Source organism: Physeter macrocephalus, chromosome 4 (assembly GCF_002837175.3).
Source record: "Physeter macrocephalus isolate SW-GA chromosome 4, ASM283717v5, whole genome shotgun sequence".
NCBI lineage: Eukaryota > Metazoa > Chordata > Mammalia > Artiodactyla > Physeteridae > Physeter > Physeter macrocephalus.
In genome coordinates, this window is record NC_041217.1 from 70,331,247 (window position 1) to 70,356,705 (window position 25,459).

At 38.1% G+C, this 25,459-nt stretch overlaps 1 protein-coding gene across 4 annotated transcripts in view; it reads left to right on the forward strand.

Annotated features, from left to right (window-relative positions):
- Positions 1-25,459, forward strand: part of SPTA1 (spectrin alpha, erythrocytic 1) — a 69,582-nt gene that overhangs the window by 38,782 nt on the left and 5,341 nt on the right. The window contains exons 25-47 of one of the 4 annotated variants that reach the window (XM_055084272.1): positions 1,247-1,338; positions 2,239-2,383; positions 4,084-4,265; positions 6,238-6,337; positions 6,452-6,649; positions 7,442-7,585; positions 8,119-8,222; positions 8,675-8,837; positions 9,100-9,231; positions 9,745-9,882; positions 10,068-10,172; positions 11,228-11,436; positions 12,626-12,746; positions 13,346-13,467; positions 13,960-14,092; positions 14,609-14,707; positions 15,481-15,643; positions 16,247-16,323; positions 19,223-19,432; positions 21,774-22,070; positions 22,899-23,011; positions 24,174-24,191; positions 24,660-24,711. In XM_055084272.1, the coding sequence (XP_054940247.1) occupies positions 1,247-1,338; positions 2,239-2,383; positions 4,084-4,265; positions 6,238-6,337; positions 6,452-6,649; positions 7,442-7,585; positions 8,119-8,222; positions 8,675-8,837; positions 9,100-9,231; positions 9,745-9,882; positions 10,068-10,172; positions 11,228-11,436; positions 12,626-12,746; positions 13,346-13,467; positions 13,960-14,092; positions 14,609-14,707; positions 15,481-15,643; positions 16,247-16,323; positions 19,223-19,432; positions 21,774-22,070; positions 22,899-23,011; positions 24,174-24,191; positions 24,660-24,711 (3,117 nt within the window). Of the gene's footprint in view, positions 1-1,246; positions 1,339-2,238; positions 2,384-4,083; positions 4,266-6,237; positions 6,338-6,451; positions 6,650-7,441; positions 7,586-8,118; positions 8,223-8,674; positions 8,838-9,099; positions 9,232-9,744; positions 9,883-10,067; positions 10,173-11,227; positions 11,437-12,625; positions 12,747-13,345; positions 13,468-13,959; positions 14,093-14,608; positions 14,717-15,475; positions 15,644-16,246; positions 16,324-19,222; positions 19,433-21,773; positions 22,071-22,898; positions 23,012-24,145; positions 24,192-24,659; positions 24,712-25,459 lie in introns of all 4 variants that reach the window. The other 3 variants (XM_024116086.2, XM_028488089.1, XM_028488090.1) reach the window with 3 other exon arrangements.

The following is a 25,459-nucleotide window of genomic DNA, read 5'->3' on the forward strand; positions in this document are numbered from 1 at the left end:
AATGGTAAATGGGAGTGTTTTCTTAATTTCACTTCCAGATTTTTCATCATTAGTGTATAAGAATGCAAGAGATTTCTGTGCATTAATTTTGTATCCTGCTACTTTGCGAAATTCATTGATTAGCTCTAGTAGTTTTCTGATAGCATCTTTAGGATTCTCTATGTATAGTATCATGTCATCTGCAAACAGTGATGGCTTTACTTCTTCTTTTCCAATTTGGATTCCTTTTATTTCTTTTTCTTCTCTGATTGCTGTGGCTAAAGAGGAAATAAAAAAATACCTAGAAACAAATGACAATGAAAACACGACGACCCAAAACCTGTGGGATGCAGCAAAAGCAGTTCTAATAGGGAAGTTTATAGCAATACAATCCTACCTTAAGAAACAAGAAACATCTCAAATAAACAATGTTACCTTATACCTAAAGCAATTAGAGAAAGAAAAACAAAAAAAAAAACCCCACCAAAGTTAGCAGAAGGAAAGAAATCATAAAGATCAGATAAGAAATAAATGAAAAAGAAATGAAGGAAACGATGGCAATGGTCAATAAAACTAAAAGCTGGTTCTTTGAGAAGATAAACAAAATTGATAAACCATTAGCCATTCTTATCAAGAAAAAAAGGGAGAAGACTCAAATCAATCGAATTAGAAATGAAAAAGGAGAAGTCACAACTGACACTGCAGAAATACAAAGGATCATGAGAGATTACTACAAGCAACTGTATGCCAATAGGCCAATATCACTGATGAACATAGATGCAAAAATCCTCAACAAAATACTAGCAAACAGAATCCAACAGCACATTAAAAGGATCACACACTATGATCAAGTGTGATTTATCCCAGGAATGCAAGAATTCTTTAATATATGCAAATCAATCAACGTGATACATCATATTGACAAACTGAAGGAGACAAACCATATGATCACTTCAGTAGATGCAGAGAAAGCTTTGGACAAAATTCAACACCGATTTATGATAAAAACCCTCCAGAAAGTAGGCATAGAGGGAACTTTCCTCAACAAAATAAAGTCCATATGTGACAAACCCACAGCCAACATCGTCCTCAATGGTGAAAAAGTGAAACCATTTCTACTAAGATCAGGAACAAGACAAGGTTACCCACTCTCACCACTATTATTCAACATAGTTTTGGAAGTTTTAGCTACAACCATCTCGTCTTTAGAAACCACTGAGCTGTCTGAGTTAGCTCCATAGCTAAAGTCTTTGTTTGCCTCTTTCAGGAGTTGAATGCCCGCTGGGGGTCCTTGCAGAGGCTGGCAGAGGAACAGCGCCAGCTCTTGGGCAGTGCCCATGCTGTCCAAATGTTTCACAGGTAAGAATTTTACCTGAAAAGCAGTGCTACTCTAGAACCCACTCAAGAACTGCCAATTCTACTTAGTATAGTAGATCCATAGCTATAAATTTAACCCTTCTTCCTGGAGAAAATCGGAAATCAGGCACTTCAGTAATAGATTCCTCACTTGGCACATAGGCTACTCCCAGACAACGAACTTCAATTTTCTAGTACCTAGGCTTGGGCCCTGGTACATACATAATTAGCAGTCTTTATATGTTTTCACGATAGTGAATGAAAATTGAAGTTGAAACAAGAGGTTTAAGTAATTACATTTCTGAACTAGAAGTAGACAGTAGAGGGCAAGAAACATCACATTGACTCTAACTGTTGATTCAACAATTTTTTATGTCTGATTTCCAAATCTGTGTCTACACTAAGAAACACACACAACTAAGTAAGCAAACAAATGAATGAACAATGAATGAACAAACGAATTTCCCTAATGAAAACCAGACACCTTTACTGTGTATAAATGTATTTTTGAGTATTCAGAGAAGGGAAAACTGAAATGCAGACAGGTCTTGTTTAGAATGGCTTAAGATGGAAAATTATTAAACGTAACAGTTAAGCATGGAGCTTTGCCATCAGGCTACCTGGTTGAAAGTTAGGCTCTACCATTTGGCAGTGGTATAACCTTGAAAAAATAGTTAACTTTTTTTTTTTTCTGCTTAACCTCTTAAGCTTTAGTTTTCTCATATGTAAATGGGACTGGTAATAGTAACTAGGCCTCAAGTAGTTGTTGTAAAGATTAAATGCACCTAAGTTCTAACACATTAAAAAGGATGATGATGATGATAGTGATGACTTCTTTGTGAACTCAGCTAGTCTGCCTCTAGTATGCCTATTATTCTTAAACTCTTCACTCTCATGTACCAGAGAAGCAGATGACACCAAGGAACAGATTGAGAAGAAGTGCCAGGCCCTCAGTGCTGCTGACCCTGGCTCAGACTTGTTCAGTGTTCAGGCCCTTCAGCGACAGCATGAGGGCTTTGAGAGAGACCTCATACCCCTGAAGGAAAAGGTGAGACGTGCTTTTAAGCTTTTCCAACACGTTCATCTTCATATTTATACCTGTTAATGTCCTTTTCTTTGGATTTATTGTCGAGTCTCTTATTCTTATAGTTTTACCCTACTCCATACTTGTACTTTTACCTTGTCCCTAAGGCAAGTCCACTAAGAGGGCATGCCCCAGGACCATTCACATGGAGGGAAAACATTTTAAATTTTTAAAAATTATAGTTGATTTACAATGTTGTGTTAATTACTGCTGTGCAGCAAAGTAATTCAGTTATACATATATATATATATACATTATTTTATTATATTCTTTTCTATTATAGCTTATAATAGGATATTGAATATAGTTCTTTGTGCTATACAGTAGGACCTTATTGTTTATCCATTCTATATAGAAAAGCTTGCATCTGCTAACCCCAACCTCCCATTCCATTCCTCCCCCAACCCCCTCCCCCTTGGCAACCACCAGTCTGTTCTCTATGTCCGTGATTCTGTTTCTGTTTCATAGATAGGTTCATTTGTGTCATATTTTAGATTCCACATATAAGTGATATCATATGGTATTTGTCTTTCTCTTTCTGACTTACTTCACTTAGTATGATAATCTCTAGTTGCATCCATGTTGCTGCAAAGGACATTATTTCATTCCTTTTTATGGCTGAGTAATATTCTTTTGTATACATACCACATCTTCTTTATCCATTCATCTGTTGATGGACATTTAGTTTGTTTCCGTGTCTTGGCTATTGTAAATGGTGCTGCTATGAACATAGGGGTGCATGTATCTTTTGAATTATAGTTTTGTCTGGATATATGCTCAGGGGTGGGATTGCTGGATCATAGGGTAATTTTATTTTTAGTTTTCTGAGGAACCTCCATACTGTTTTCCACAGTGGCTGCACCAAATTACATTGAGGTGAAATATATTGTAAATGAACTTCCTACTATCAAGTACCTCTTTAGTGAGTTCCAATAGGCCAGAACTTACCAAAGTTAGTTGGAGGTCAGCAGCCTCAGATAAATAAGAAATGGCCAGGTCTATGCCTGAGTATGGTACAGAGTTTCCTTAGCAAGGGATTGAAGGAGCTTAATCCTACTCTGACCAAAAAATGAACTCTAGAGCTTGCCAAATACACTCTGGAAAAATCAGAGACACCATAGAACTTGCATTATCGTGTAAAGCAAAAAGAAGCACAGAAAATGTCTACATTGAAAAGATTTTCACATTAAAAATTAGACACTTGGGTTTCCCTGGTGGTGCAGTGGTTGAGAGTCCGCCTGCCGATGCAGGGGACACGGGTTCGTGCCCCGGTCCGGGAGGATCCCACATACCACGGAGCGGCTGGGCCCCTGAGCCATGGCCGCTGAGCCTGCGCGTCCAGAGCCTGGGCTCCGCAACGGGAGAGGCCACAGCAGTGAGAGGCCCGCGTATCGCAAAAAAAAAAAAAAAATTAGACACTTGCCACCAACCGAGTCAATCACCCTGCCTGATAGCCTTCTTATATATTTATTTATTTGTTTGTTTGTTTATTTATTTTTACAAAGGTTTATTCTTAAATGTACAATATTTTATAAAGTAGCAAGGTGTTCTTGTACCTCATTGAAGTCTATTTGAGGAAGGAACATCACCGGGGCTTGGAACTCTTCCTTTGCTAGGATTCAGGTGTGACTCCATGTTGACTGTCAGAACTCTTGACTTCCTAGGTGGCTGTATTGGGGGAGACAGCAGATCGGCTCAGTGAGTCCCACCCAGATGCCACCGATGACCTGCAGAGGCAGCGACTGGAGCTGAATCAGGCCTGGGATGACCTGCTGAGGCTTACAGAGGAACGTAAGGAGAACCTACAGGAGGACCTAAAATTCTTCCTGTTCCTCAGCCAGGCCAGGTAAAGCTCCAGAGGCAGACTTCCACCAGGTGGGGTGGGCAATTTCCAAGTCTGGTCCATGAGTGGAGCATCTAGGAGCAGTCTATGTACAGGTGCTCTTCACTGCTGGGTTTGGAGTGTACCTCTAGGTCCAGATTGTACCTCCAGTAAGACACAAAATTCTCATTTTCAATATTTCAAGTCAATTCCTTCAAACTGAAATATTTCAGTTTGAAGGAACGTGAGGTTATCTATGCAAATTAAGTAGTTTCTATAGAGTGTATACTATATATAGGGTGTTATATCAGGAATTACAGGATATAGGGGGGGTTAGTCTACTGGAGAAGCAAAGAAGAATACAGGTAACCATGGTAGAACATAATACAGCCCAAAACACACATCCTAACAAATAGATGGAACTATGCAAACAAAAGTGTGAGAATAAGAAAGGTACAGAATATCCATGATATGTGGGGACAGCTAGAGTCTGGGTTTTATATGTCGCAGGGGTAAGGAAAAATAGCAAGAGATAAACTCTGAAATGTTAAAATCAAGTCCTGGAGAAGTTTCACTGCCTTGCTAAGGACTTTAGACATGATCATGTTTTAGCAAATATGCACTTTATCTGTGGAACAGTTCTCACATTCTGCCCCATCCTATCAGTCTGCTGAGAGGATCATTTAGAATTGAGAGTTCAGGAAGTAGTAGTTTGCAATGTAACACTTTTGAAGAAAAAAGGGGGCAACTTTGGCAAATGATTGCAGTTGCCCTTGTCAAACCCCTCCCCAATTCGGGGTCTCTGGAAAGCTATAGTTTTTCATACAGTATAAATAAATAGCATCCATACTCATTCCCCCCAATCATATATATGCTCATATATCTCTGTATATATAGGTTCTACCTGTAATTCAGATTCCAAGTTAAATGCTGCCTCTTTCTCTTTATGAAGTCTTACTCTTCAATATTTCAAAAGTAATATCCCCACCCTCAGAGCAACTCTAACACCTTATTTTATCTCTTTAGGACAGTCTTGCTTTTTAGTACTTTTTAAAAATATGTACTAGTGTCTATGTTTTGTTTGCTTTTTTTTTCTTCTTTCAATATAAAGTGTGAGCTCCTGGAAGGCACAAATATATCTCTTTCACAATGTTTGGTGCTTAGTAAACACCCAATAAAACTTAGTTGTTTAAATAAGTGCATAAATAAGTTTACAAAGGAAGAAACCATTCTGCCCTAAAGCTACTGACTCCTATTTAGCAAACAAGAGCAAGGGCATCCTTCATAAGATGCTTAATTTGACCATTATATATAATTTTTTAAGTCAATGCATGATTATTTGACATTTACCATCTGAAGCAGATGGACTTGAGCTCTGCTTGTCTAATTTCTTGACTGCTAAAAGAGTGGGAAATGGCCCTGATTTCATCAATAGCACAGGAGTAGGGGGTGGTGGTGCTATGTGTGTGTATGTGTTGGACAGAAACATGTACTGGATTCTATTGGGAATAAAAGTAAGAAGAAAGACATGCCTTCCCTGAGATTCTATACTAAAATAGATCTTTAAACCCAAGATCTATCCACTTTAAAAGAACAGGACTTGTTAGGAGTAATGGAATATGTACCAGTCCAGGATTCCAGTGTCTGGGTTCTACTGCAGATGTCTGCTTTTAGTTTTAGCACATGGGCAAATTGCTTACATTCTCTAGGCCAACTTCTGCATCTCCAAAATGGAAAGAAAAGAATTCCCAGAATTCTACACAAAATTATGGCAAGAATCAAAAGAGATAATAAGTGAAGAAAATTTCAAATGCAAGGGAATGCTATTATTAAGTTATAAAGTGAAAACAACAAATCTAAAATTTGTGAAGTATATAAACAGGAGAGAAAATACTGATATGGAAATGTTTTCTAGAGGAGAAAAAGCCCAAGGACAGACAGTTCTATAGCACGTTACAAGGTACTCTTGTCAATCTCAATATGTCTCTTTCTCTAGGGACCAACAGAATTGGCTCAGTGAGATTGGTGGCATGGTATCATCCCAGGAGCTAGCTGAGGATTTAACTGGCACAGAGATCATGATAGAGCGACACCAGGTATGGTTACAAAAGCCGTAGTCCCTGATCACATGACCTCACAACCCTCCCTCATTTTACAACTTTGGTGAGACATCACTGGCCTCACCAGTCTCTGCCCTCTTTTTGCCACAGGAGCATCTTGCTGAAATGGAGGCAGAGGCTCCCACCTTCCAAGCCTTAGAAGACTTCGGTACAGATCTTATAAGCAGTGGGCACCGTGCCAGCCCTGAAATTGAAGAAAAGCTTCAAGCTGTCCAACTGGAGAGAGATGAGCTGGAGAAAGCTTGGAAACAGCGCAAGAAGATGCTAGATCAGTGTCTTGAATTGCAGGTACTGCAAATTTCCAATCATTAGGCAGGATTAGCTGCACAGTTTCATCTATGCAATTTTACATGGTTAATACAGGTGCTTATTTCACTGGATTTCCATGCTGAAAGCATAAGGGCATCTCTTGATTATCTGACATTGTATTTCCTGCTCTGTAGACTGTTCATTGTGGTGTTCTTTACTCCTTACTCCTGTTAAAAAAGCCAAACAAAATGGGGGTATGTCTCAGGGCATGAAGGCGTAAAATTGGGTGATTATACTTTATTGATTGATTGAGGGTTTGATTGATTTTTATTGAGAACCTATTGTGTGCAGGGCCCTGGGAACACAAAGATTAGTAAGATAGTGTCCCTTTTCTAAAAGTAATGAAATTAGACATGTAGGCAGATCATTCTCGTACAGTAAGATACTTACTGATAAAATGTATGAGTGTTTTGAGATTATGGCAGACAGAGTGATTAACGCTTTTGAGGGAAGGGAGTTAGAGTGTCACAGGTTACCCTGAAAAATAGTGTTTACCAGAGTCTTAAAGAAATAACCAGCCAGTATTTATGTATAGGATATGGGAAATAGTACCCCAAGAATGGAGTATAGCTTATATGAGAACATAAAACATGTTTTCAGGGAAGAGTAAAAGGTCCAGTATAGCTAAGATTTATAGTATGAATGTTTCTTGGAAGAATATTGGCACCCTTACAGGGTCCCTTATATCAATATCGCAGGAGACTGGGAAGATAATTTCCTCTGTCCACCTGGAATGAATATATCATATACATTCAACTTTATTCCCCATAGTTTTTCCGAGGCAACTGTGATCAGGCTGAGAGCTGGATGGTGGTACGTGAGAATTACCTAAGTTCAGATGATAAGGGTTCCTTAGACAGTCTGGAGGCCTTGATGAAGAAACGTGATGATTTGGACAAAGCAATCACTGCCCAGGTAATAACAACTAACATCAGAATTCCAATAATAGCTATTAGTAATAATAACAGAAATTCTACACATGTTTGTGGTTTATACTTATTTTAATTCCCATTTGATTCTTAGAGAAAACTCTGAAGTAGGCAGGGTACATGGTGGCTTAGTCTTAGCCGAGTCACATGTGACATTGGACTTTTTACTTTAAATCCAGCTTTTAAAAACCTGACTTTTAAAATTGGAAGCTATTTTATATACTGTCTAACATCCCATCCAATGTAGGAATCATCTTCTACAATGGCCACGGGAAGTGTCTCTTCTATAGGGAACTCAGCACCATACTGAGATGGGAAGTAGCTCATTTCAGTATCATTATTGTTTGTCCTCTTGTTGAGTTAAAATCCAGCTCCCCATAAGGCATTTACCTTTTGGCCTTGGTTTTGTTTCCCTTTGTGAAGCCACAAAGATATCATCAAATTTTTCTAGGAGGGAGTCTGGGATTGCACAAGGGGCCTAATTTCCATGCATCTGGGCTTTTTCTTTCTTTTATCTAGGAAAAGAAGATCACTGAACTAGAACTTTTTGCTGAACAGCTCATAGCTGATGACCATTATGCCAAGGAAGAGATTGCTGCTCGGCGCCAACGGGTACTAGACAGGTGAGGCCCAAGCAATTGTTTTGTGAGTTATAGATAGATGTAGAAAAGTGGCCTCTTTGTTAACATCGAGGATGGTGGTAACACTGAGTTCTCATTTCTAAATGCCTAAAACTATCTTGAAAATTTGGGAAATGTTCTGATCTAGACTCATAGAATGAAAGACTTGGAAGTTACCTTAGAAATTACCTGACTTAATCACTTTATTTTATATCAGAAAATAATGAGACTGTGTTATATATAACATATGAATATATACTAATATATAGTATAATATGTAATATATAAGGAAATATATGAATAAATAATATATAACTATGTTATATATATGACATATAAATATATAACTAATGAGAGGAGAAAGGGCAGGTAAGCAAATAAAAAGATTCATGAATATGGCATCAAAGCTTGGTGGAAGGGTAGAGGACAGAGAGTAATCTAGCCTCGACTTCCAGATGGAAGGCTCTCAAAGAACAGCTGATTGCTGAGCGAACGAAACTTGGAGACTATGCTGACCTAAAACAATTCTACCATGACCTCAAGGACCAAGAAGAATGGATCAGTGAGATGCTGCCCATAGCCTGTGATGAATCCTACAAAGACCCCACCAACATTCAGGCAAGTTCAAGATAAGAATCTTGGAAAACTTCAACATACTCAGATTGTTGGATGAATGGTCACCTTGCGATACTGAACACTTCCTTACTGTTCAGAGAACTGTCACTGCCTTCAGGGACTTCTGAGTCTAACGTGGAGTGAATTCTTCAGAAGTTATCATCACCTTGGTTATGATAGAAATGTTAACTCTTCCTTTTAAACAGAATTTATCTCATCTTGCTTCCTAAATTAGGTGGTAATTTAGTTTCTGCTTTCCCTTCAGAGAAAATATCTGAAGCACAAGACCTTTGAAAATGAGGTCTATGGCCGAGCTGAGCAGGTGAAAGGAGTCATCACCTTGGGGAACACTCTGATTGAGAGGAGGGCATGTGAAGGCAATGAAGAGACCATGAAGGTAGGTTCTGCTCACAATGGGTTTTGGGCTACAAAGCCACATGAAGAGAAATCTTTTATACTCTTTCAATGTTTCCATGTGTAGGGATATGGAATATGTTTCATAGTTAATTGTCTTCCCTTTGATTTTTGCACAAAGGAGGAGGAAAATAGTGATGCTCAGACCTTATCACTCCCATCATACTCAGTACCTTGACCTCCAAGAAAGCTTTAGACTTAATTCCTATGTGTTATCATGCTTGCCTTATATTTTCTATCCCTACTACCAAGAGCTTTGATATTTAGGCATCAGCCTCCGTAATCAGCCCATGACCCTTTATTCAAAATTTATTCTAACACCTCCTGTTGCTTTCCCAGATTTAAACCAGCATAACTGATTTAAAATATCAATATATAAGATTCCAGTACTGGCAGATTTTGATTAGACCCTAACTCCAGAGCCTCCCTACGTTATCCTTTCAAGTTGTCACAGGACCCTAAATACCATAATGACCACTCAATTTTGGGAGGCTAGGGTCAAGTAGAAGAGTTGGAGAAAAACTGGGACTACTTGTTTGAGAGAACAATTGACAAAGGACAGAAGCTCAACGAAGCTAGTCGCCAGCAGAGGTTCAACACAGGCATCCGGGACTTTGAGTTCTGGCTCTCAGAGGTAATTATACCTGGAAATGGTGTGGGCATGGGAGCTTAATAAATACTTGTCAGATAAACAGACTTTTGCATGAACAATTTCCTTGACTCTTCTTGGGAAATGTTTGGGGATGTATTTGCTAATCTTGGTCTCCTTAAAGACAGCTTGCGTCTGGCAGCTTTATTTGTTTATCCTTCCATTCCCAGGCAGAGACACTGCTGTCCATGAAAGATCACGCCAGGGATTTGGCTTCGGCAGGAAACTTGCTCAAGAAGCATCAGCTATTGGAAACAGAGATGTTGGCTAGAAAGGTAAGTAGTGTTGGAATCCCACTCCTCTGGCCAGAATGGAAATGTTTGTGACTTTTCTCTCTCCTGTCTTAGGAGTCCATTTGAGAACATAGGCTTGCGAAACTGAACTTAGTATTCTCATCCATCAGTCATTATAATCAGGTCAGGGCCATGGGCTTCAGAGCCATTAACCTATTTTCATTAAATTATATTGAATAGATTCTAAGGCACCAAGAAGTAGATCCTAAAAAAGATCTTGTTTACTTTTAAATGACCTATGCATATAAACTCACTCTCTTCCAAAGCTGAATATCTGATCTGGTCTTTGAGAGAAAATAGAAGTTTATTTTACAGAAGTACTGAAAAAAAAAAAAAAAATAGGGGACACATGCTGTGGAGTTGAACTATAAATACACTCTGAAAATTCTATGGAGCATTAAAGTTGTATCCTAATATCAAGCATAGATGTGTCCTTGGAGCTGTAATAAACATTCAGACAGGTGTTCATTTCACACTGGAGCATTTTATATTATCGGTTTTATTGGGTAACACAGATACCCACAGAAAGGGCAAGAAGTCAAAGGCTTTCTAAGTTTTCAGGACTTGATGATATTCCCTGTGACATCACTAGGGGGCAGACTTAGAATGCAAAGAGACGTAGAAGAAGGCTGTGTTCTGGGTGGGACCAGCCTAAGAATATTACCAATAGAGTAGCTTCTTCTTGAATATTTCAATCCATCAATCTGTGTCATATTCTGCACTCTGAAAAGATAGTTCTGCTTGGAGACACAGCATTGTTCACCAAGGTCTTATTTTCCATATGGGGAGAGGAAGAAAATACAGGGGAAAACATCAGAAGGCCAAATGTATAGTTCGAATAATGTAGCCATGCTATCCATATTGCCTCTTGTCTTGCCCTTATCCAATCTGAGTTAAAAGAGCATGAGGTCAAATTCATTATCTTCAAAAATGATCTAGTTGATCCAGTCTTTGAACTTGAACTAGTGGTGGTTAAAATTCAGGGTCTACTTAATACCTATACTATACTATTCACTGAGGATACTTGGGCTTTCTAGGATGCACTCAAGGACCTGAATACGTTGGCTACAGAGCTGATCTCCAGCGGGACTTTCAATACTGACCAGATTGTGGAGAAAAGGGATAATGTCAACGAGCGCTTCCTGAATGTCCAGAAATTGGCAGCTGAACACCATGAGAAACTGAAAGAGGCCTATGCCTTGTTCCAGTTCTTCCAGGACCTAGACAATGAGGAATTCTGGATAAAGTATGTACTGCCAGATCACATTGCATGGATAGTCCAAGAAAATAGATAATCCACCAAACATGTTCTTATTTGATGCTGAAATGAAATACATAGTTGCTTCTGGCAGTTTGCATTACTTCTTAATCATGTCTGCCTTAGCCTAAAATGAACATTGGTTTTATTTTTCCCAAATTTTTTCACTGTATGCAGGCAGAGGGAGACAGGCATGGAGGGAGTGCGGAGCAGTTCACATACATTCTGGGAAGAAAATTAAGAAACTGTATATATTTGTTTTGGATAGTTCATAGAATGTGTAATGCTCATTCTGAATGAGACAGCTGAGCATTTACAACTTACCGGACTGATGAGATCTTTGTCATGATTCTTTCTGTATCTTGTGTATCTATTGTAATATACCACTGAACTTGACACTGACATAAAATGTTACATAGTACCTGTTATGGTATTATTGCTAATTCTACTTTTGTTGTAAAAAAAATATGATTGGAAAATCTTAGAAATTAAATTATTTGCCCTACTTCCACCCTGCCTCATCATGTTCCTCTTCTACAAACCTGCTGATTCTTACCTGTAATCAATGAATTAGAGGAAAGAAATGTGCATAGGGCAACTAGTAGGACATTTTTGAACCTTTTTAGAAATAGTAAGATGACATAATCTTGTCTACGAAGTCTTTTACCCTGCTTCATGGTGATATTCAAACATTTTACGCTCAGAACCTATCCAACGGCCATGATTCCTATAATGTCCCTCTTTAGTCTACCTAAATTAGTTACTGATATTAATAGACAAAAATGACAAAGGTCATATATGCATATATGTTTGTATATGTATATATGTAGGTGTGTGTGTCTCTAATTTTCACATTTTTTGAAAGAGAAACATTACTGTAAGTTCTTGAGCAAAGAGGAGAAAATACACACATAGACAGGCAAAGGAAGTAATGGGAAGGCTGTTACGGCTATGCATATGGTAGAGATCAGTATGTTATTTTAATTTGTATTGCCATAAGTCAGATATTTTGCTGAAAGCCTCTGCCTCTAGTTAACTTTGTGATTAATGACACCACAGTGTTCCAGAATTTACCCCCACCCCACCCCCAGCCAAACACACACTCTTAGAAAACCTTCATTTTAGGATGACCTCAGATGTCTAAAGTCTACATTTTTTGTTTTTTCCTTGGTCTTAGGGAGAAGTTGGTACAAGTGCGATCCCAGGATTATGGGAGGGATCTGCAGGGGGTTCAGAACTTACTGAAGAAGCACAAACGCCTAGAAGGGGAGTTGGTGGCACATGAATCCCCCATCCAGGTAGGAATATGAAACCTGAAAAGACTGGGATAATCTAATAGTAGTCCATGTTATGGATAAATAGGTTGAGGCTACAAAACGTGAAGGTGGCATGCCAAGGTCACATAGAGAGTTAGTCGTAGAGTTCACAAGTGTTCTCCTCCACATTTTGTCTCCTGTGAATAGAAGAATCTGCATGGAAACTCATGCTCTTCCGTGGATAGAGCACTTTTAGTCCAGGGCACAATTGCTGACAATTAGGTTACAGTTTGGGACATCTGGAAAAGCTGTACCTGAGCTGAGCTATATGGAAAGAGGGCAACCCTGAGTCTTGGCTTGGCAGCAGGGTCACCCTGTGACCACGAATAATGCATAAAGCAGATCCTGGAAAGTAGCCTCATGCAAACGTCAAGGTATTTGTTTGAATACTTGGCGAAGTTTAGCTTGCTAGATCTTACTGCAGCTTTCTTCATCCTCCCAGGATTGTCAGGACCATCTTGAGTACCTCCAGTTTGTAAATGAGCCAGAGAGTGTGAAGGGCTAGATACTTTGCCAGGAAACTGTGGATAAATGGGGAGAGGTTGTGGGGTAATGTGACATGGAGGGGGTGTGTTCTTCAGAATGTGCTGGATATGGCGGAGATGCTGGGAGACAAGGCTGCTGTGGGGCGAGAGGAGATCCGGGAGAGGCTGGATCAGTTTGTTCAACACTGGGACCAGCTCAAAGAGTTGACCAAGGCTCGGTGAGTTGGGGCTATGAGGCCCAGTTCTCTTCTTGGATTGCAGGTATTCGGTTGGTATGGAGAAGATACTTAAGTGCTTGCTCAGCATTTCTCCCCAGCTACCAATCTCTGTCTAATTTCTAAGTGCTTGCTCAAATGCCAAGTCTTCCATGAAGATTTCCCCATGTACCCCAGGCAGAAATGACACTGCCTCTGTGTTCTAAATATACCTCTACTCTTGTGCTTACTTGCAGCTGTCTTTTATCATTGTTGCCCTAAATGTGTTATCCTTCATACCACATTATCCCCCACAACCCCGTTTTACTTTATGCATCTCCCCAGTTTTAACATTACATGCAGTGCTTAGTAATAAAAGAATGAAGGGATATTTTTCTCCCTTATACCCATATAGTCCTGTAGCCAATTAAAATCTTACAAGATAGTTCCACTCTGCTACATTCCCACTGCTTACTAGTTTTTTCTTATCTTTTGGGGTTTACTTTCCTCTTACAGAGGGAATCGATTGGGAGAGTCCCTAGAATACTTGGAATTCATGGAGAATGCTGAGGAGGAGGAAGCTTGGATCAGTGAAAAGGAAGCTATGGTTACCCGAGGGGATTCTGGAGACACTTTGGCTGCTACTCAGGTGAGGAGCAGGCTGAATGGATCAATTTTCTTCTCTTTAATTTGAATCTTTTCTTAAGTAGTCAATATTTTCACCTGTAAAATAAGAATCTTTCTTCTGGTGGAAGAAGAAAACTTTCAGGTCAGTTCTTAGTATACGATGTTCTTGATACTTAATATTTTTCTGCTGGATGGAATGTTTCCTAGAATTACATAAATTTCAATGTGGGGAAATCCTTATATATTACCTTGATCAACACTCATTCCCAAATCCAGAAAAGTCTAAGGTCACCTGGTAAGTTAGAAACAATGTCACTTGTATTCCTTTGGCTCTTTTTCTGGTAAGATTGCCTTTCTGGCAAGTGAAGAGTTTGGGGAGAGGAATTTAGTGGAGCTATGCAGGAGTAAGTGGACATTCACCTAGTCTGCCAGTTTAGTTTAATCATCCCTGGTGAATGGCATCAAAAGGAATCAGAATGTAAGTGGGATAGATTGTCTAGTCTTGCAAGTTTTGATTCTCACTGACGCATTTACACAGAGCTTGCTAAAGAAACTCGAAGCTTTGGAGAATGACTTCGCTGTCCATGAGATCCGAGTGCAAAATGTGTGTGCTCAAGGAGAAGACATCCTGAGCAAGGTGAGCTGCGCTAGGGGTTCCGGGTCAAAAAAGGATTTTCAAAATGGATTGGCCCAAATGTAGAATCATGAGCAGTGCTAAAATCATACATAGAACATTGATCATCTCTTCTAAGCTGCCTTTTTGTTATTGCTGTTATTGTTTCAGTAAATAATTATTTATTCAATTTCTGTTTTCTGGAAGTTTTTTTTTTTCAAGTTCTTATAGGTAAACTTTTTAGATTTTTTTAAAAATCATTTGTTGACACTCTTACTCTTATCCTCTGCAGAATACGGCCTTTAAAAATATCTTATACGTGACTTGCTTTGGTCATAGAGTATTGTAAGAATGTGAAGAAATTTCTTTGCATGCCTCTAGAGATGAGGACCCCACTGAAACCTCTTTGTAATTTGAGAATCACTGTTTTGTTTAACTGCCTGTTTTAACGGAGGCTCAGTGATCTAAATGCTGAATCCTAAAGAATACAAAAGAATCCTAAACAGAGATGACTCTGTACCTTCGAGATGCTTATGCCAACTAAGAAGATCACACTTATATGGACAAACATGAGAAGATTGTCCAAATACTGGGGTAGAAATAATCATCTGGGTGGAATAGATATTATTCTATTATAGGTGAATAATAGAATAATTTCACTAGACCTAGAAGAGAGTAGCTATATATTTGGGATGGGAGAGATGAGAGCTTTTTAACAGTACTAAAGAATTCACATTTCTGGCCCTGGACACTCATCAGTATATCTGTCTCTCCTCCTTTTGACCTTGGTGTTACAGGAGGAAAGTCAGCATAAAGAGAAGATTTCTACCAAAATAGAGGCTCTAAAAGAAAAGACTCCTTCTCTGTCCAAGGCAATGGCTGCTTGGAAGTTACAACTGGAAGATGATTATGACTTTCAGCAGTTCAACTGGAAGGCTGATGTGGTTGAGTCCTGGATAGGTATGACGTGTGAGGCCCAGGGTCTTAGGTTTGAGAAACACTGATAATTCCATTTATAGAATGGATCCTGGGGCTCTGTTGCTTACCATGGGAAGAAAGATGTCCCCTTCATTACTCACTCCTATCCCGTCTGGACACAATTACAATTACACTCACACATGTGCAAACACACACATGCCCACACACACACAAACACACAGAGGCACATGCTGAGGGGATAACTAAGTACTATAATTCCAGAGAACATCTTTTTTGGAAACTGGTGATTTCACATGTGATATTCAGCAAGATAGCACCATGGCAAAACATTCTAGGCAATAAACTGTGTGTTTGATTTACTTATAATTTATCTCTAGTCTGCATTTTTCCTTATGAAACATTCAAAAGTCCTCTTGGCTCCAGCTCTGTTTCAGTCAGTTTTATCCTGCATAAGTCTAGAAAAACAATTCACTGGACCCTACACCCCCCATATTCCAATGAATCATCTGCTTTGAGAGTCAGGAGGCTCTCTTGTGGCCTATAGTAAATATTCCTTTTCTCCTTACCACGGCTGATACAAAACCAACTCTATTTCCCTTCTTATTAATTATCTTTGCTCTTCAGCTGAGAAAGAAACGAGCCTGAAGACCAATGGCAATGGCGCAGACCTCGCTGCCTTCCTCACTCTCCTGGCAAAGCAGGTGAGAGCAGGGTTGTCTTGTTGATAGATGCCTGTGAAGTCCAAGACCCACATCACACAGAAGCTTCACACAGGATTATTTCATTCCTAAATTTGTGGTTTTATTGTCTGTAGGACCTGTGATATTGTTCCTCTTTCCTTTGTGATAGAGATAATTTGCTAGTTTTCTCTCCCTCATCAGTCTTGCCAGTAGGTGTTCATTTTTATTAGAGAACCAATTTTTGGCATATAATTTTTCTCTGTTGTATCTTTGTACTATATTCCATTAATATCTTTTTATATCTTTATTATTTTTAACTTCCTTTGATATTACTTGATTTTTTAAAATTTTAAGATAGATATTGAGGTTGTTAAATATTTAACCATTCTTCTTTTCTAGTATATTGATTTCAGGATATACATTTTCCTCTAAGTAAACCCTTAGCTGCATCTCACAAATTTCATATGCTATTTTTGTTATCATTCAATTTAAAATGTTCTGTTATTTCTAACATAATTTGTTTTTTGACCCATTGGTTATTCTGTTGTTTATTTCTTCATTTCCAAATATTTGGGAGTTTTCTAATTATCCTTTTTGACATTTATATCTATTTTATTCAACTGTATTTTAAAAACACCATCTATATTATTTTAGGAGGTCTATATCCAACAAATGGTCTCTTTTGGTGAATAGTCTTTGTACAATTGAAAAGAATGTGTATTTTGCAATAATTTACATTACCTATCGGATTTTGTTACTTATGTTGTTTAAATATTTTATTTTTATATATTTTGAAGCTAGGTTAAAAGTTGTGTTGACATTTAGAATTATGAAATAATCTTGATGAATTGATTCTTTTAATTATGAAGTTTCTCTTTCTCTCTAATAACACATTTTTTTAACACTTCTTAAAAGTTTTTTCATATCTTAGTATACTATACCAATTTTATTTTGTTTACTGTTTGCAATGTATATCTATTTCCAACCCTTTAAAAATATTTCTATGCCTTTATATTTTTTGTTTTTGTTGTTGATTTGGTACATTTATAAATTGCAAAATGGTTACCACTGTAGCATTAGCTAACACCTTCATCCTGTGACATAATTACCATTTCTTTTTTAAGGTGAGAACATTTAAGATCTACTCTCTTAGCAACTTTAAAGTACATAATACAGAAATATTAGCTATAATCACCATGCTGTGCATTAGCTCTCCAGCACTTGTTAATCTTATAAATGGAAGTTTGTTCCCTTTGACCAATTTCTCCCCATTTCCCTCACCTCCCAGCCCCTGGCAACCACCAATGTACTCTAAGTTTGGCTGTTTCTCTAAGTTTGGCTTTTTTAGATTCCACATGTAAGTAACATTATACAGTATTTGTCTTTCTCTCTGACACTTATTTCACTTAGCATAATGCCCTCAAGTTTCATCCAAGTTGTTGCAAACAGCAAGATTTCCTTCTTCCTCATGACTGAATAATATTCCATATGTGTATATCACATATCTTCTTTACCTATTGTTCTGTTGATGGGCACTTAGTTTGCTTCCGTATCTTGGTTACTGTGAATAATGTTGCAATGAACATAGAAGTGCAGAGTGTCTGTATGTCTTAGATGTGTCTTTTATAAGTATAATATAGATGAGAATTGATTTATTATCTATTGATGATTTTAATGGAGTAGTGAATCCATTTACATTTAAAGTAATTAATACATGAGTATTATTTAAAGTTATAATTTAACACCTCCCCTCCCCTATCCCCTATCCAACCCCACTTTTTTCAGTAATAATTCAAGATGTGATTTCAGTTTTCCTGAGGACTAGCCTTTTTCAGTTTGCTCTTAAAACTAGGGACTTTAGAGGTTTCAACTAAACCTCTTTCACTAAGTCTTCTCTTACTTGATGTGTCCTGATCTCAGCACTGTGTGACTGCAGAAAATTCTTAGATTTTAGATTCTTTAGACTTTAAATTCTTTAGATTTTACATTCTTAGCTACTGTTTTCTGCTTGACTTCTAGGACTTGTGTTTAGGAATCTATATGTACCCTGAGGGGGACATACAGGGAGATTATTGAGCCTCCTTTTCTGAAGCTCCCTTTTCATGATTTCCTCAAACTGTGGATGCCCCAGTTTCCCAGAACTCCAATTTTTGTCCCTTTAGTTCCATGAGTTGATCAAAAGATCTGAGCTTCTGCTTCCTCCACTACCTCACCCTATACAGCTTATACTTCAAAGGGAAAAATGACAGAGAGTATTACTCTTAGTTTGCTACTATTTCCTTCTCCCTGGAATTTTGATCCCTCAAGTTATAGCTACCTGAGTTACATTCTGATCCCTTTCAAACAGCTGATTTTTTGTACTTTTAACCAGCATTAAAAGTTTTTCTCAAAGGGAGAATTGGCCAAATACATACCACCCTGTTAAAGCTGGAAGTGGAACATCCTGAATTTTGTGATTCTGATATCATTTGCACACACACACGCACACACACACAATCATTTGTATAACTGACACCTGTATAAGGTCTTTTGTTAGTTTGCATACTTCCACAATTTCTAGTAGTGCACTACTTCTAATTAGAATGCAAAATCTAATAAGTGATATAAAAGAGTCTTAGAATGTGAGCCTTAAGAAGGATTTAGTTTTGTTTTGGAAAAATTTGGAATATCACATCATGCTCCCTCCATTACTCCCTTAATATTAATTTTGCATCTAATCTAAAATCCAATTTTAAAACACTGGATTTTAGCTATAATTCCAATCCCAAATGTTTACAGAAGTCTCTAAGTCCTATTTCATTTTCCTTGGGCATCACTCTAAACTCCTGTGTAGGTCCAATCTGGTGGAACCCAGGTATGAAAGACCCCTTGGAATCTGCATTATTTTTCTGTTCACAGCTTCTCTATGGGTCTTTCTCAGGACACACTGCATGCCAGTCTGCAGAGCTTCCAGCAAGAGAGACTGTCTGAGATAACTGACCTGAAGGACCAACTGGTGGCTGCTAGGCACAGCCAGACCGAAGCCATTAAGGAGCGCCATGCTGCCCTGCTGAGGCTCTGGGAACAGCTGCTGGAAGCTTCTGAAGCCCACAGACAGGAATTGCTGGAAAAACAACTACCCCTACAGAAGGTAAAAAAAAAAAAAAAAAAAAAATGATGAAACACCATCAGGCCTTGATTATCTGTACCTTAACCATGAAATCCAGAAATAGATACTGGAAACCATGTTTGAATACTATAGACATTTAAGTGAATACATTGCAAAGAATCAGGAAGACATTCTTATGAGCAAGAAGTAATTCGTTTTTTTAGATTGATAGGGAGTATTTTTTTGACTGATGATTTGTCAGTTATCCAGCTGACTTATGATGGAAGCCAGGTACATATAATGGAAACAGGTAGGTGAGACAAGGGATAGAAGATCTTACTGTATGGAAGAACTAATACTGGCATGTAGGAGTCAAGGTTGTCCTTGTCTTTTTTTCTAACTCAAATAAAAGGAATATTAGACAAGTATAACTTGTGTTCTCATCTTTCCTAGCTGGGAAACCTTGCATGTGTCACTTAACATTTCTGAACCTTGATTTCTCTATTTATAAAATAGGGTAATATCACCATCATATCTGGTTCTATGTTATTACTATTAAAAGAGATAATAGATCTGAAAATGCAATATAAACCACCATGTTTTATATGAATATAAGTTTTAAAATGTGCTTTCTAGTGGTGGCTGCTAAGGTATTGGATATTGATGATAAAAATATTAATAGTAAAAGGGAGTCAAGATGGTCAGTGAAATTACTGAGTATTTCTAGACCATAAGAAGTATTATACCTGACAACAAGTTAAGGTAGGGAGTTACAGGAATCAGAAAACACGCAAATACAAAATCAGACCCTTAATTAATTTCTACTCTATTGAAGGACATGGAACCTACAGAAATGAATCTTAAGTGAAAAGTTAAAGCTATTAATGGGCAACTGCATATCCATATCTATATATATACACACACACACATATATGTACATACACACATTCTACATAAGAAGATACTTCACGTTCTTATTCTATTTTACTTAATTTTCAAACTGCAAAGAGTTTTGTTATTTTATTATTTTAAAATCTTTATAAAATATTCAGTTGATACATAATATTATGAAAATAATATGACATTATTTATAGGTTTTCCTGCCCTCCTTGGGTAGGGGCAATATTACTTTTCTCTGTGTTTGGTCTATTTTAGTGTATAGATTGCTGAAATGAATACAGAGAAGGTGTAATGGTGTAATACCTTTGCAATCTCCTTCCATTTGGGTCAATTTTCTCCTCTTTAACCCGTATGTTTAGAGATGAAAACTGATTTTCATATCTGTATAACATAAATCTCTTTGAAAGTACAATCTGCTGACCCAAAATATATGATGTATTTTATTTCATTTTTTTGTTATAAATTTATTTACTTTTGGCTGCGTTGGGTCTTCGTTGCTGCGTGCAGGCTTTATCTAGTTGCGGCGAGTGGGGGCTACTCTTTGTTGCGGTGCATGGGCTTCTCATTGCAGTGGCTTCTCTTGTTGTGGAGCACGGGGTCTAGGTGCATGGGCTTCAGTAGTTGTGGCTCGCAGGCTCTAGAGTGCAGGCTCAGTAGTTGTGGCGTACAGGCTTAGTTGCTCTGCAGCATGTGGGATCTTCCCGGACCAGGTCCAAAACCAGTGTCTCCTGCATTGACAGGGAGATTCTTAACCACCGAGCCAACAGGGAAGTCCCTATGTGATGTATTTTGAATCTAAAACTTTTCTATTACCTACTGTTTGGGACAAACCATGCTATTTCTCTCATTTAGAAATTCAAAGTCATTCAAAGCATATGAATAACTCCAAAGAGTATTGCATGGATAAGGATACAGGTTAGAGGGTAGGAAATGGGTTTAAGCAGGGGATTCAGGCATGAGATGAGCCTTGAACAAGGTTTAGAAGGAAGGTAGGATGAGAACTCAGTATATGCAAAGAGACATCAAAGAAGTGTGGTCTGCAGAAGATCAGAGGAGAGAAAGAATACCTATCCCACAAATTGATACTTTTTATTCACTCAATTATCCATTCATTCATTTACCACTTATTTGTGCATGTTTACTATGTGCCAAGTAGACTTGGAACACAGACGTCAGAACAAAAAATCATGAAATTTTATCATTGAAAACTTTTGGAATCTTATAGCTAATATAATCCTAGAAGTCATCCAACTTCATTTGTAAGTGTTGGAAGAAAAAGAGAAAATGCTAGGATCAGGGCTTGTACCTTGAACTTACATGTCCATCCATATGATCACATGGTCTCCATTGGTTTTAGTTCTGCCCTCTTAGAGTGTTGGCCCTGAAAATATTTGAAAACAGTCATCTTTTTAATCCTCAGTCTTTTTTTCTGCTGACAAGCTTTATCAGAAAAGATGGAGGTGTCATTTTTTTTCCTCTATAGGCCGAGGATCTATTCATGGAATTTGCACACAAGGCTTCAGCTTTCAACAACTGGTGTGAGAATGCTGAGGAGGACCTGTCAGAGCCTGTGCGCTGTGTCTCACTGGATGCAATTCGGCGGCTGCAGAAGGACCATGAGGCCTTCTTGGCCTCCTTGGCAAGGGCCCAAGGAGACTTCAACTATTTGCTAGAGCTAGACCAGCAGATTAAGGCCTTAAATGTGTCCTCTAGCCCCTATACCTGGTTAACAGTGGAGGTGCTAGAAAGGATCTGGAATCACCTATCTGACATCATCAAGGTAGCTTGGGGCAGAGCAGAGAGTTCCTTTAGCTATAGTGAGCATGATCACCTGATATATTATCCAAGTTTGGGGACTTTTGAAAAAGAAAGGAACACTATTAATACTTATATTGGGACAGCAGTCATGCACTGAGACAATCTAAGAAAAAATTTGGAAATATGTTCACAACAGGCATAACCCTATGCCCTATAGGTTAGAGTCTCAAGCATCTGGGTGTTGAGTGGTGATTCAAGGAAGCAAGCACAAGCTCCAGGAGATGGCTCTAAAAATAGGTTATGAGAAGTTCATGAGGCTTGTATATATCTTTACAGTGTATATACTCCAAGGCGTTCTCTATTTTATACACATCTCCAAAAGTGCCTTTTTAATGTGTTCGTGTTTAATTTTTGTCTGTCTATAGTAATGCTCATTACTGAAGCTATGAAAAGTATTTTAAAAGTTTACAAAGAAAAATTTCACTATAAAATCACCAATTTCATTTGGCAACTCATTATCTTTTCCTTTAAAGCTACTTTTATGTTCATTTAAATGAAATTTCAACTGGAAAAAAATTGAGGTGAGGAAAGATTTGCCTTTGTTACTAGTTTATTTGTTACTGGGCTTGGTAACACCTGTAAGTACTTATGGGAAGCTGGATAAGCTTCTTTCACATTTCTGAGATGAGAAGAGGTGGACTGGAAGAAAAGTGAACACACAGGCAATAGTATTGGAAGATAGGTGAGATTTGGAAGAGGGAAGATGTACAGGTGAGCCTCAGAAACAGTTGTTTTATTGCAAAGAAAGGTCTGCAATGTGCACATTACTATCTGTGATTTGGGTTTTTAGGAAAGGGAGCAGGAGCTGGAAAAGGAAGAGGCAAGACAGGTCAAGAACTTTGAGATGTGCCAAGAATTTGAACAGAATGCCAGTGCCTTCCTTGATTGGATCGTGCAGACCAGGTGTGCTGTGATACCCCCAAACTCATGATCCCTATGCTATACTTTCCATTTACTATAGGGATGAAATCCATAACTGAGGGAAGGAAGGGGAACTCTTACAGTATTTATGCTGTCCTAAAATCACCATATCCTGTCTGTGCTTTGTACTTGGAATCGACTGTACTCTAAATCAATCATTGCAAAATTGAGAAATGAGAATTTCATCTCGTTGCCCACTCTGTATTCTCTCCTTGATATGCTCACTTTTTTTTCCCTCTTGCCTATAATTACAGTCCAAAAATAATAACAGTCCTTTATGTTCACCTTCCCCTTTGTACTTTACAAAGTATTTCTATGATCCATTATCTCAACTTTCAGAGCAACCTTGAAAAGTGTACAGAGCTGATCCTATTACCACTGTTTCCAAATGTGGAAAGAAGTTCAGTAGATAAATTGACTTGATCAAGGTCACATATGTATTTATTGGCACAACCAGAGCAGAGTACACTGTGAATACTTCATAGGAAATTATTATGTTGCTTGACTACTAAAACTGTGAAGAGAATCAAGTGAGATAATATATGCTAATTGCTTTTATTAAATGCAAAATGTCCTATACATGAAAATAACATTTGTCACATCTTCTGGGGCAAATGACCTGGAAAAGAGGAGACTTAGAGGGTATAATAAATGAGTAAATGGTCAAAGGTGGTAGACTGTATTCAGCAGGTGGGTCAGCATTGTGGAGTTAAAGTGTTGATTTAGGCAATCCATGCTACTGTTCCTACAAACCCATTGACAAGGATAAATCAGACAATGAACAAAAAGAAATTCTGTATCATGGCTAAATAAAACATCTGACAGAAGGCAGAGGATATACAGCTCACCCTCCTCTGCCTCTGGTTTTGGTCCCTCCTCCCCTGGCAGCAGGTGCCCAACACTGAGCATATCACCTGACACCTGAGCCCTTCATCCTAAAGTAAAGAGATGCACAGAAGGCTCTGAGCTTCTCAGTGTGGGGGACACTTTGGGGACAGTGGGTAGAACAGGTTCATACTTTGTAGGTACAAAGAATTTAGAATGTATCATAAATCTGAAGAAAGAAGATCATTTAAGTAAACCATGTTAACATGTAATTTCACTTTTCTCTCTTCTGATTCCTGTTCTGGACCTCCATATCCAGGGATTATTTTCTTGATGGGTCAGTATTTTATGTTATCATGTTTGTTTTGTTGTATCATTCTGAAAGAATTAGTTAAGGAGGCCTTAGTACTAAAGCATCTTCATCCCATTGCAATCTGATGGTCCCTAGTAAAATGTGGGGTAAGAAAGAGAAGCAAAGTGTATATCATTCTGGGCCTACACCCCACTAGGTGAAGTCTTGCCTACATTAGATTAAGGGTATATTTGAGAATAATAACTAGGAGGGAAGTATGGAAGCTTTCTCGTAGGCAGAGAAGAACTGGGACAGCCTTACTTTACTTTTCATAGGTTGCCAATAAACAGAGAGGGTTTGGTCTCGTGAAAATTTGGCATTGTGAAAATTCATTTCAGAAAAGCCATATATCTTGGAAGAACTATACAAATGTAGGGGTTTTGAGTTGGTCTGTTTGTGTAAAATACTGACCTCTGATATTATAAGTAATGTTTTCCTCTGGTTCTTAACTAGATCTTTGCTGAAAGAAACAGGAACTCTGGAATCCCAGCTGGAAGCAAATAAAGTAAGTAATGTTCATTCATTAGCTCTAAACATTGCTGGAATTGCAAAGAGTGCAAGAAAAACTACTCAAAGGAAACTGGTGATTCTTTTAGGTAAGTCCCCTGGCCAAAAGTCAAAAGCCTAAGGCTCTGGTGTCAACCCTGCCAACAATTTGCATTGTAAACTTTGGCCACCACTTCATGGACATGGATGTCAGTCTGCTTAAATCTCAACTTCAATTTCTGTATCTATACAATGGAGTCAATAATAGCTACATTATAGACTTACTCTAATGATTAAGTAAGGGAACAAATGCAAAAGCTCCTTGCCTACAACTTGTAACATTGACAAATTTCTGTTATTATTTGATGTGGTAAGAAAATAAAATTGAATCTAGATTATCTCTTAATAATTGAGTGAAGCAGTGGGCTACACCTCCTAATAAAAACAAAAATAAACAAATGGGACCTAATGAAACTTAAAAGATTTTGCACAGCAAAGGAAACCATAAACAAGATGAAAAGACAACCCTCAGAATGGGGGAAAATATTTGCAAATGAGGCAACTGACAAAGGATTAATCTCCAAAACATACAAGCAACTCATGCAGCTCAATAACAAAAAGCAAACAACCCTATCCAAAAATGGGCAGAAGACCTAAATAGACATTTCTCCAAAGAAGATATACAGATTGCCAACAAACACATGAAAGAATGCTCAATATCATTAATCATTAGAGAAATGCAAATCAAAACTACAATGAGATATCAT